Source organism: Mobula hypostoma, chromosome 5 (assembly GCF_963921235.1).
Source record: "Mobula hypostoma chromosome 5, sMobHyp1.1, whole genome shotgun sequence".
NCBI lineage: Eukaryota > Metazoa > Chordata > Chondrichthyes > Myliobatiformes > Myliobatidae > Mobula > Mobula hypostoma.
The window spans coordinates 197,519,153-197,532,211 of NC_086101.1; the positions used below are offsets into that span (position 1 = coordinate 197,519,153).

The 13,059-nt window shown below is 47.3% G+C and overlaps 1 protein-coding gene across 5 annotated transcripts in view; it reads right to left on the reverse strand.

Annotated features, from left to right (window-relative positions):
* Nucleotides 1–13,059, reverse strand: part of skp2 (S-phase kinase-associated protein 2, E3 ubiquitin protein ligase) — a 40,207-nt gene that overhangs the window by 12,985 nt on the left and 14,163 nt on the right. For all 5 annotated transcript variants that reach the window (XM_063049665.1, XM_063049663.1, XM_063049664.1 and 2 more), the window contains one exon: nt 1,776–1,919. In XM_063049665.1, coding sequence (XP_062905735.1) covers nt 1,776–1,919 — 144 coding nt within the window. The remainder of the gene's footprint in view (nt 1–1,775; nt 1,920–13,059) is intronic.

Here is a 13,059-nt window from a genome sequence, read left to right on the forward strand (position 1 = left end):
AGAGAGTAACACCGTGAGCCCAGCCCGGGTCACAGTAACCCCTCGTTTCCCAATGGAGAGAGAGTAACACCGTGAGCCCAGCCCAGCCCGGGTCACAGTAACGCCTCGTTTCCCAATGCAGAGAGAGTAACACCGTGAGCCCAGCCCGGGTTACAGTAACCCCTCGTTTCCCAATGCAGAGAGAGTAACACCGTGAGCCCAGCCCAGGTCACAGTAACCCCTCGTTTCCCAATGGAGAGAGAGTAACACTGTGAGCCCAGCCCAGCCCGGGTCACAGTGACCCCTCGTTTCCCAATGCAGAGAGAGTAACACCGTGAGCCCAGCCCGGGTCACAGTAACCCCTCGTTTCCCAATGCAAAGAGAGTAACACCGTGAGCCCAGCCCGGGTCACAGTAACCCCTCGTTTCCCAATGCAGAGAGAGTAACACCATGAGCCCAGCCCGGGTCACAGTAACCCCTCGTTTCCCAATGGAGAGAGAGTAACACCGTGAGCCTAGCCCGGGTCACAGTAACCCCTCGTTTCCCAAAGGAGAGAGTAACACCGTGAGCCTAGCCCGGGTCACAGTAACCCCTCGTTTCCCAAAGGAGAGAGTAACACCGTGAGGCCAGCCCAGCCCACAGTAACCCCTCGTTTCCCAATGGAGAGAGAGTAACACCGTGAGCCCAGCCCGGGTCACAGTAACCCCTCGTTTCCCAATGGAGAGAGAGTAACACCGTGAGGCCAGCCCAGCCCACAGTAACCCCTCGTTTCCCAATGGAGAGAGAGTAACACCGTGAGCCCAGCCCGGGTCACAGTAACCCCTCGTTTCCCAATGCAGAGAGAGTAACACCGTGAACCCAGCCCGGGTCACAGTAACCCCTCGTTTCCAAATGCAGAGAGAGTAACACCGTGAGCCCAGCCCGGGTCACAGTAACCCCTCGTTGCCAAATGCAGAGAGAGTAACACCGTGAGCCCAGCCCAGCCCGGGTCACAGTAACCCCTCGTTTCCCAATGCAGAGAGAGTAACACCGTGAGCCCAGCCCAGCCCACAGTAACCCCTCGTTTCCCAATGGAGAGAGAGTAACACCGTGAGCCCAGCCCGGGTCACAGTAACCCCTCGTTTCCCAAAGGAGAGAGAGTAACACCGTGAGCCCAGCCCGGGTCACAGTAACCCCTCGTTTCCCATTGCAGAGAGAGTAACACTGTGAGCTCAGCCCAGCCTGGGCTCCACTCCTATTGCAGGACAGGACTCACTGCCCCCAGCCCAAGTGTCACAGGCAGGGCAACCCCCCCCCCCCCGCCATTAGACTAGCCCAGAACAGGGACTTGGGTGGTGGATAGGTGTGTGGACACACCCCCTTTAATTAATAATTATTTAGATCTCACCATTATTTTCATTCTTTTGGTACAACTTTGTGGGCTAAAGGGCCTATTCCTTAGCCGTACTGTTTGATACTCCCCATTTGGACAGGTGGTTTACACTAATGTGTTAGTGTGTCACAGTAGCCATGGATAAGGGTTCACCCCCCACCACTGCCTGTCTGCCTGTGACCGGGCGGGTTTCTTCCCATTCTCCAGTTTCCTCTCACACCCTGAAGATACATGTGCTGGTAGATTAATTGGTCCCATGGGTGTAACGAGTAGCACGGGCTCTTTGGGGCAGAAGGGTGTTACCATGCTGTATCTCTGCTTCAACAGCCCTGAACTACTGATAGAGGCCGTGAGCACCCACACTCTCCTAGACCCCACCTTGACCTCCAGCACTCTGCATACAACAGCCAGAGATGATCCTCACCTGTCATCCTTGAAGATGGGGTCTCCAAGGAAGGAGCGAGGACTCCTGAGGACCACCACTCCAGTCCCCAGCACTCGGCCCAGAGTACCCGAGGGCAGACTTGCCTTGCTCAGATCCACACTGTACCACAGGGACTTGTCAAACCTGCCCGACAGACACACAGGGTCAGCCCACAGCACAGAACCAGGCTCCTCAGTCACAATTTCAGCCCCCTCTGCACCTATCCTGTTTCACTCACTGGATCTCCTGGTTTTTGTAACCTTCTGTACCACATCGTGATTGTACCTGATTCCAGCATTACTCTGAGTAAAGAACTTACCCCTCAGAAACTCCTCTCTCACCTCTTGCTTCTGACACCCCAACCATGGGAAAAAGATTCTATCTCCCCTATCTAAGCCTCTTATTTTACACCTCCATAAGACAACCCCGCGGCTTCCTGGAACAAACGCAACCTATCTAACCTTTCCTCCCTCCACCCCAGCGTGCGTCCAGGTGAACCTGCCAGCACGTCCACATTCTTGCTCTTAGGTGGCAACCTCATACGATATTCCTCTCCAGATGCTGCCAAGTTCCTCCAACATTTTGAATGTGTGGCTCTGAATTTCCAGCAACATCTGGAATCCCTTGTGTTTATAAGCACAAGGTTAGTCACTGTTAAACAGGAATGAAGTGGGTGTTTTTGGCCACCTGCATCCTGACCAACATGTGGCATGACTCAGAGGGGTGGAAGGGCCTATTCTGTGCTATACCTCAATAAATAACTCCTGGGGATCCATTCATCTCCACCCTTGGTGATAAACCCTTGAAGTATATCCCTGCCTGTAACTCACTTCTGGCAGTCTCATTCTCAATATAACCCCAAATCCATAAGGCATAGAAGCAGAAAGCTCCACTATTCCACCATGGTTGGTCCATTTCCCCTCAACCCCCCGTTCTCCTACCTTCTCCTCATAACATTTGATGCCGATTAATCAAGAACCTATCAACCTCTGCTTTAAATACACCCAGTGACTTGGCTTTCACAGCTGTCTGAAGCAAAGGAGATTCACCGCCCTCTAGCTAAAGATGTCCCACAATTCTGAAGCTGTCCCTTCTGGTCCTGAACTCCTCCACTGACAAATGCCTTATAAAGCCTCAGCCTTACATCCTTGCTTTTGAATTTGAGCCCTCTCGAAATGATTGCAAACAATGCATTTGCCAGCCTCACCACTGACTCAAACTTTATAGAGGGCTGGGAATTGGAACCTCAGGTCAGGATCGGACTTGAAGGAAGATGTCAGGGAAAGTATTGAAAGGCAAAATCAAATTAAAGGGTGTGATGGGTCAGATAGCTTGAAGTGTTTATATTTTAATGCTAGGAGTATTATGGGTAAGGTTGATGAACTTAGAGCATGGATCAGTATATGGAACTACGATATTGTAGTCATTACCAGTTTTAGAAAAGATAGAGGAGGTGCTAAAAGGGGAGTGAGCGGATCACTGAAAGGAGAGATAACGGAGGCGGTCAGACAAGGAGTCCATTTTGGGTGAAATGCTCAGCAATAGGAGGGGTGCAATCACACTGATAGGATTGTAATACAGACTGATGAATAGCCACCAGGACATTGAGGAACAGATGTGTAATCAGATGAAGAAAACACGTAAAAATAATAGGTTTGATGTCATGGGAAATTTTAACTTCCCTAATATAAACTGGGACCACCTCAGTGCAAGGGAGTTAGTTGGGGCTGAATTAGTTGTGTTTCCAGGAAGGTTTCTTAAATCAATACGTACATGGTCCAATGAGAGGAGGGGCTGTACTGGACCTGGTGTTGCATAATGACCCCTCAGTGGGTGAACAGTGACAACTCCCTAACTTTCAAGGTAGTTGTAGATAAGGATACGTATGGTCCTTGTGGGAAAGTTTGAATTTGGAGCAGGGCAAATTAGGAAAGCATTAGGCAGGAACTAAGGAGTATTAATTGGGAGCACTTCTTCTCTGACAAGTCTATTAGACATATGGAGGGTGTTTAAAGATCACTTACAGAGTACAGGAAAGGATGGAATGATAGGAGAACCTTGGATGTCTACAAGTGATGAATTTAGTCAAGGAAAAATGGAAAAGTATGTAAAGCTTCTGAAGTCAGGATCAAATGAAGCACTGAGTATAAAAAAGCTAGAAAAGAACTGAAGAAGAGAATTAGGAAAGCCAGGAGGGGCCATGAAAAGTCCTCAGCAAGCAGGATTAAGGTTAATCCCAAGGTACTTTATACATACATCAAGAGTAAAAGGATAATTAGGGAGAGGGTGGGACCCCTCGGGGATAAAGGGGGAACATTTGCTTTGGTGTAGAGAATGCAAGCAAGGTAGGTAATAAGTACTTTGCTCCAGTATATACCAAGGAAACAGATATAGAGGAGCAGGAGATCAGTGCTGTGTGTATAAATATGTTAGGGCATTTAGAGGTCAAGGAGGAGGAAGTGTTGGGCCTCCTAATGAGTATTAAGGTAGATAAATCCCCAGGGCCTGACGAGATTTATTCCAAGCTTTTGAAGGAGGCAAGAGATGAGATTGCTGGGCCCTTGACCAGTGTCTTTGTGCCCTCTTTAGCCACAGGCGAGGTCCCGGAGGACTGGTGAGTGGCTAATCTTGTACCTCTATTTAAGAAGGGAACAAGGGAAAATCATGGGAACTATAGACTGGCAAGTCTCATGTCAGTTATAGGGAAATTGTTGGAGAAAATTCTTTGGGATACGATACATGAGAATTTGGAAACCCATTGCTTAATTAGGGAGAGCCGGCATGGCAGGTCGTGCCTTACTAACTTGATTGAGTTTTGACAAGTTGACGACAGTAATTGATGAGGGTAGGGAAGTGGATGCTGTCTACATGGATTTTAGTAAGGCGTTTCACAAAGTCCCTCATGAGAGGCTAACCCAGAAGATTAAGATGCATGGAGTCCACTAAACTGGCTGTGTGGATTCAGAACTGGCTTGTGCAGGGAAATCAGAGGGTAGTGGTCGAATGCTTTGCAGAGCATCTACGCTCTACCTGCCAGAACAGCGGGATCTCCCATTTTAACTCCACTTCCCATTCTGATATGTCCATCCATGGCCTTCTCCACCATCATTGGAGGAACACCTTATATTCCATTTGGGTAGCCTCCAACCTGCTGGCATGAACATTGATTTCTCAAACTTCCAGTAATGCCAACTCCCTCCTTCATCATTTCCTATCCCCTTTTACCTCTCTCACCATATCTCCTTGCCCAACACTTCCCTCTGGTGCTCCTCCCACCCTTTTTTCTTTCTTCCATGGCTTTCTGTCTCTTCCATCAACTTCCTAGCTCTTTGCTTCATCCCTCCCCCTCCAAGTTTCACCCACCGCCTGGTGTTTCTCCACCCCCCCAACCTCTCAAATCTACTCCTCAGCGTTTTCTCTCCAGTCCTGCAGAAGGGTCTCGGCCCAAAACATAGACTGTGCTTTTTTCCATAGATTCCTCCAGCATTTTGTGTGTGTTGTAGTGGCTGAAGGGACTTGTTTGACCTGGAAGTCTGTAATTATTGGAGTTCCACAAGGAGCAGAGGGTAGTAGTTGATGGGACCTCTGTAATGTATATAAATAACCTGGATGAAATGTAGATGGGTGGGTTATTATACTTGCGGATGATGCTAAGATTGGAGTTGTGGACAGTGTGGAAGATAAGCAAAGGATATAGATATAGATCAGCTGCAAGTGGAGTTTAACCCAGAAAAATGAGAGGTGTTGCACCTCAGTAGGGCAAATGCAAGTAGGGCAATTGACAGTCCTTAACAGTGTTGCTGAGCAGAGAGATCTTGGGATCCAAGTTCACAGCTTCCTGAAAGTGGCTACACTTTTGTGAGTGTAGCCTTGTGAGTGGTTAAGGCTACACTCACAAAAAGCTGGACGAACTCAGCAGGTCAGGCAGCATCCGTGGAAACGATGAGTCATCGTCTCGGGCCAGAACCCTTCATCAGGACTGTAGAAGGAAGGGCCAGAATCCCTATAAAGAAGGTGGGGGGAGGGTGGGAAGGAGAAGGCTGGTAAGTTCCAGGTGAAAAACCAGTAAGGGGAAAGATAAAGGGGTGGGGGAGGGGAAGCAGGGAGGGGATAGGCAGGAAAGGTAAAGAAAGAATAGGAGAAAACACAATGGGTAGTAGAAGGAGGCAGGACCATGAGGAATATGATTGAGTTCAGTTTCAAATTTGAAAAGGAGAAGCTGGTATCAGGTGTATCGATATTTCAGTGGAACAGAGGAAATTACAGTGGTATGAGAGAGGAACTGGCCCAAGTCGATTGGAAAAGTAAGCTAAATGGAGGGACGGCAGAGCAGAATTGGATGAAATTCCTACAAGAAATAAGGAAAATGCTGGAAAAATATATTCCAAGAAAAAAAGAAAATCATGAATGGAAAAATGGCACAAATATGGCTAACGAGAGAGGTTAAGGCAAAAATTAAAGCAAAAGAAACGGTGTACAAGGAAGCAAAAATTAGTGGGAAAAATGAAGACTGGAAGCCTTTTAGAAACTTACGGAAGGAAACTAAGAAAGTCATTAGGAAAGAAAAGATGAATTACGAAAGGAAGTTGGCGATTAACATAAAAAAGGATACTAAGAGTTTTTTTAAATATATGAAGAGTAAAAGAGTGACAAGGGTAGATACAGGACCGATTGAAAGTGATGCTGGAGAAATTATAATGGATAACAAAGAGATGGCGGAGGAACTGAATGAGTATTTTGCATCAGTCTTCACAGTGGAAGACATGAGCAATATACCTGATAGCCAGAGGTATCAGGGAATAGAATTAGGTACAGTCAAGATTACTAGAGAGAAAGTGGTTGGGAAGCTAAATGGACTAAGAATAGATAAGTCTCCCGGTCTGGATGAGGTGCACGCAAGGGTTCTGAAGGAGGCGGCTTTGGAGATTGTGGAAGCATTGGAAATGATCTTCCAGGAATCAATAGACTCTGGCATGGTTCCAGAGGACTGGAAGGTCGCAAATGTAGTTCCGTTATTTAAGAAAGGAAGGAGGCAGCAAAAAGAAAATTACAGACCTATTAGTCTGACATCGGTAGTTGGAAAGATATTGGAGTCAATCCTCAAGGACGAGGTTATGAAATACCTCGAGGTGCATGACAAGATAGGCCGAAGTCAGCATGGTTTCATGAAGGGAAGATCCTGTCTCACCAAGCTATTGGAATTTTTTGAGGTAATCTCGAATAAGATTGACAAGGGAGAGGCTGTGGATGTCGTGTATTTGGATTTTCAAAAGGCCTTCGATAAGGTGCCACATATGAGGCTGCTTAATAAGATGAGAGCCCATGGAATTATAGGCAAGATATTGAAATGGGTGGAGCATTGGCTGATGGGCAGAAAGCAAAGGGTGGGAATAAAGGGATCCTATTCTGATTGGTTGTCAGTTACTAGTGGTGTTCCGCAGGGGTCGGTGTTGGGGCCGCTTCTTTTTACGATGTATATCGATGATTTGGATTATGGATTAAATGGTTTTGTGGCTAAATTTGCGGATGACACCAAGATAGGTGGAGGAGCAGGAAATGTTGAAGAAACAGAAAGGTTGCAGAGAGACTTAGTTAGTTTAGGAGAGTGGGCAAAGAAATGGCAGATGAGATACAACGTTGACAAATGTACGGTTGTACATTTTGGAAGAAGAAATAATCCGGCAGATTATTATTTAGATGGGGAGAAAATTCAAAAATCGGAAGTGCAAAGGAACTTGGGGGTCCTCGTGCAGGATACCCTAAAGGTTAACCAGCAAGTTGGATTGGTGGTAAGGAAAGCGAATGCTATGTTGGCATTCATTTCAAGAGGAATAGTGTATGAGTAAAGAGGTGTTGATGAGGCTCTATGGGGCACTGGTGAGACCACTTGGAATACTGTGTGCAGTTTTGGGCCCCTATCTTAGAAAGGATGTACTGATGTTGGAGAGAGTTCAGAGAAGATTTACGAGGATGATTCCTGGAATGCAGGGGCTAACATATGAGGAGCGTTTGTCGGCTCTTAGATTGTATTCATTAGAGTATAGAAGAATGAGAGGGGATCTCATAGAAACGTTTCGAATGTTGAAATGGTTGGACAGAGTAGACGTGGAAAGGTTGTTTCCCTTGGTGGGTGAGTCCAGGACAAGAGGCCATAGTCTTAGAATTAGAGGGTACCCAGTTAAAACAGAAATGAGGAGAAATTTTTTTTAGTCAGAGGGTCGTGGATTTGTGGAATTCGTTGCCACATACAGCTGTGGAGGCCCGATCACTGAGGGTGTTTAAGGAGGAGATTGACAGGTATCTAATTAGTCAGGGTATCAAGGGATATGGAGAAAAAGCCGGAAATTGGATCCAGATGGGTGAATAGCTTGGCTCATGGGGGAGCTGCGGAGCAGACTCGATGGGCCAAATGGCCTACTTCTGCTCCTTTGTCTTGTGATCTTGAGGTGATAGGCCGCTTTGGGAGGGGGCAGAGTGAAATAGGGATGGGGAAGGGAGGGGGAGGGAATTACCAGAAGTTGGAGAATTCTATGTTCATACCAAGGGGCTGGAGACTACACAGACGGTATATGAGGTGTTGCTCCTCCAACCTGAGTTTAGCCTCATCATGGCAGTAGAGGAGGCCATGTATGGACATATCCGAATGGGAATGTGAAGCAGAGTTGAAGTGGGTGGCAACCGGGAGACCCTGTCTGTTGTGGCGGGCGGAGCGGAGGTGCTCGACGAAGCGGTCCCCCAATCTGCATTGGGTTTCACCGATGTAGAGGCCGCACCGGGAGCACCGGATGCAACAGATGACCCCAACAGACTGAAGTGAAGTGTTGCCTCACCTGGAAGGACTGTTTGGGGCCCTGAATGGTGGTGAGAGAGGAGGTGTAAGGACAGGTGTAGCACTTACGCTTGCAGGGATAAGTGCCGGGTGGGAGATCCGTGGGGAGGGACGTGTGGCCCGAAACGTTGACTGATCGTTTCCACAGATGCTGCCCAACCTGCCGAGTTCCTCCAGCTTGTTGTGAGTGTTGCTTTGACCCCAGCATCTGCAGAATATTTTGTGGTTAAGGGGGCTTACAGAATACTTGCTTTTATTAGTCGAGGCATTGAGTTTAAAAGTCAGTAGGTTATAAAACTTTGGTTTGGCCACATCTGGAGTATTGCGTACAATTCCAGTCACCCCATTATAGGGAGGATGTTGAGGCTTTAGAGAGGGTGCGGAAGAGGTTTACTGGAATACTGCCTGGTTTAGAGTGCTGTCACGAGAGGTTGCATAAACTTGGGTTGTTTTCTCTGGAGCATCGGAGGCTGAGGGGAGATCTGAGAGAGGAGCACAGATACAGTAGACAGAGTGGATGTTCCCCAGAGGGCATGTATTAAAGGTGAGAGGTGGCTGGTTCAAGGGGGACGTGAGGGGCAAGTTTTTTTGTTTTTTATTAAGAGTCGTGGATGCTGGAATGAGCTGTCTGGTGTGGTGGAAGAGACATTTGGATAGGCACAGGGAGGTAAGGAAGATGAAGGGATATGGACATGGTGTAGATAGGAAGGATTACTGTTTGGGTGTTTTTGATTGGGCTTCTAGCTGGTTCGGCAAAACATTGTGGGCCAAAAGGCCTGTTACTGTGCTGTATGCTTCGATGTTCTAACCTGCAAGTTAACCTTTAGGGACCTGCACAAGGACCCCACAGTCCCTCTGCACCTCTGATTTTTGAATTTTCTCCCCATTTACAAAATAGACCACACCTTTATTCCTTCTGCCAAAGTCCACGACCATACACTTCCCTACACTATATTCCATCTGCCACTACTTTGCCCATTCCCCAAATCCAAGTCCTCCTGAAGATACCCTGTTTCCTCAACACTACCTACCCCTCCTCCAATCTGTCTAAGACCTTCTGTAGCCTCTCTATTTCCTCAAAACTACCTGACACTCCACCTATCTTCATATCGTGCGCAAACTTGGCCACAAAGGCATCAATTCCATCATCCAAATCATTGACATATAATATCCCTTTTCACAATATCCTGAAAAGGGAGGGTGAGCAGCCAGAAGTTGTGCTGCATATTGGGTACCAATGACAGAGTTAGAAAGAGGAAGGAGGTCCTGAAAACAGAAAACAGGGAGTTAGGAGGGCAGCTGAGAAGCAGGCACTCCAGGGTAGTAATCTCAGGATTGCTGCCTGTGCCACACAACAGTGAGGATAGGAATAGAATGAGGTGGAGGATAAATGCGTAGCTGAAGAATTGGAGCAGGGGGCAGAGATTCATATTTCTGGATCACTGGGACCTCTTCAGGGCAGGTGTGACCTGTACAAAAGGGAAAGGTTGCACTTGAATCCAAGGAAGACCAGTATTCTTGCAGCCAAGTTTACTAGAGCTGTTGGGAGTGACAGGGGGATGGGAACTAGTATGATAGAGCTGAGGATGAGCCAGCAGGTTTACAAGTGGGTGATGTAATATGAATGTAAGGAAAGTCAAACCAATGATTGTGTACAAATGCAGTAGAGCATAGAGTTAAATTGAACGACAGGGCGAAGAATGCAGGACTGAAGGTGCTCTTGGTCGTATGATGTTGTGGGCATCACTGAGTCGTGGTTAAAAGAAGATCATAATTGGGAGCTTAACAAAGAATATACTGTGTATCGAAAGGACAGGTAGGAAGGCATAGGTGGTGGTGTGCCTCTATTGGTTATGAGAGGGAATTCCATCTTTAGAAAGAGGTGACATAGGTCAAAGAATGTTGAATCTTTGTGAGTGGAGTTAAGAAACTGCAAGGGTGAAAAAAACCATTACAGGAATCATATATAGGCCTCCAAATAATACCCAAGATATCTGGTTGAGATTGCAAAGAGAACTGGAAAGGGCATGTAATAAGGGTAATGACACAATTGTAATGGGGGACTTCAATATTCAAGGGGATTGAGAAAATCATGTTGGTGGTGGATCACAAAAGAGGGAATTTGTTGAATGCCTACAAGATGGCTTTATATAGCAGCTTGTACTTGAGCATACTCGGGGAAAGGCTATCTTAAGATTGTTTACTTAACGCAAAGGAACGCTTAGGAGACAGTGATCATAATATGATCAAATTCATACTGCAATTTTTCCCTTGAGCAGCCTCTCCTCTTGTAGGCTTATCTACATATTGTGTCAAGAAATCTTCCAGAACACACCTAACAAAATCCACTCCATCTAAACCTCTCACTCTAGGGAGATGCCAATCAATATTTGGGAAAGTAAAATCTCCCACCACAACCCTGTTATTATTACACCTTTGCAGAATCTGTCTCCCTATCTGCTCCTCAATGTCCCTGTTACTATTGGGTGGTTTATAAAAAACACCCAGTGGAGTTATTGACTCCTTCCTGTTTCTAACTTCCACCAATAGAGAATACGTAGACAACCCCTTCATGACTTCCTCCTTTTCTGCATTCGTGATACTATCCCTGATCAACTGTGCCACGCCACCACCTCTTTTGCCTCCCATCATAGCTCCAAGTGCTGATCCACGCTCTAAGCTCATCCACTTTGTTCACAATACTCCTCGCATTAAAATAGACACATCTCAAACCATCAGTCCGAGCACGTCCCTTCTCTATCACCTGCCTATCCTCCATTTCGCACTGTCTCCAAGCTTTCTCTATTTGTGAGCCAACCTCCCTTTCCTCCGTCACTCCAGTTCAGCTCCCACCCCTCAGCAATTCTAGTTTAAGCTCTCCCCAATAGCCTTAGAAAACCTCCCCGCCAGGATATTGGTCTCCCTGGGATTTAAGTGCAACCCAGCCTTTTTGTACAGGTCACACCTGCCCCAAAAGAGGTCCCAATGATCCAGAAATCTGAATCTCTGCCCCCTGCTCCAATCCCTCAGCCACACATTTATCCACCACCTCATTCTATTCCTATACTCACTGTCACTTGGCACAGGCAGTAATCCCGAGATTACTACCTTTGAGGTCCTGCTTCAACTTCCTTCCGAACTCCCTGTAGTCTGCTTTTAGAGCCTCCTCCCTTTTCCTGCCTATGTCATTGGTACCAATATGTACCACGACCTCTGGCTGTTCTCCTTCCCACTTCAAGCTATTGTGGAGGCAATCAGAAACATCCCAGACCCTGGTATCTGGGAGGCAAACTACCATCCGCATTTCTTTCCTGCGTCCACAGAATCGCCTATCTGATCCCCTAACGAGAGACTCCTATCACTGCTGCCATCCTATTCCTTTCCCTACCCTTCTGAGCCAAAAGGCCAGACTCTGTGACAGAGGTGCAGCCACTGTTGCTTCCCCCAGGGAGGTCGTTCCCCCCAACAGTACTCAAGCTGAGTACTTATTGTCAAGGGGGATATCCACTGGGGTACTCTCTAGCATCTGCCTCTTGCCCTTCCCTCTCCTGACTGTTACCCATTTATCTGTATCCCCATTCCCCAGAGTGACTACCTGCCTATAGCTACTAATACTACGTCGACTCAGGCCTAAGAGGTCGGCGTCGGGCACGATGACGGACTCTCCACTTCCCCCTCTCCCTCATCAGTGTGTTCAGTTCATCTACATTAGCCGCGCCGCTGTCTTCTAGGAGCGTGTTGACCATAGTCTTGGGAGGGCGCCCAGGACCTATATGCCTGTAGCTCTTCTCAATCAACTTCTCACTCTCCCTGACCAGATGATGGTCATCGAGCTGCATCTCTAACCTGCTCCCTAAGGAGCTGCAGCTGGACGCACCTGGCGCAGATGTGGCCGTCCGGGAGGCTGGGAGTCTCCCGGACCTCCCACATCTGACACCCAGTACAGAACACTGGCCTCACACACATACTTTCTGTCTGTATTCTACACAGATAACCTACCTTGCCTTGACCCTTTATCGCCTAAGCCCCGTTGAGCCAAAGCCTTCCTACTCTGTCTCCCTCTGCTCTGACGCCTGCTGTATAAATCTGTCTTCTTTTTAAACCCTTAGTCATAGTCATACATTATTGATCCCGGGGGAAATTGGTTTTCGTTACAGTTGCACCATAAATAATAAATAGTAATAGAACCACAAATAGTTAAATAGTAATATGTAAATTATGCCAGTAAATTATGAAATAAGTCCAGGACCAGCCTATTGGCTCAGGGTGTCTGACCCTCCAAGGGAGGAGTTGTAAAGTTTGATGGCCACAGGCAGGAATGACCTCCTATGACGCCCAGTGCTGCATCTCAGTGGAATGAGTCTCTGGCTGAATGTACTCCTGTGCCCAACCAGTACATTATGTAGTGGATGGGAGACATTGTCCAAGATGGCATGCAACTTAGACAGCATCCTC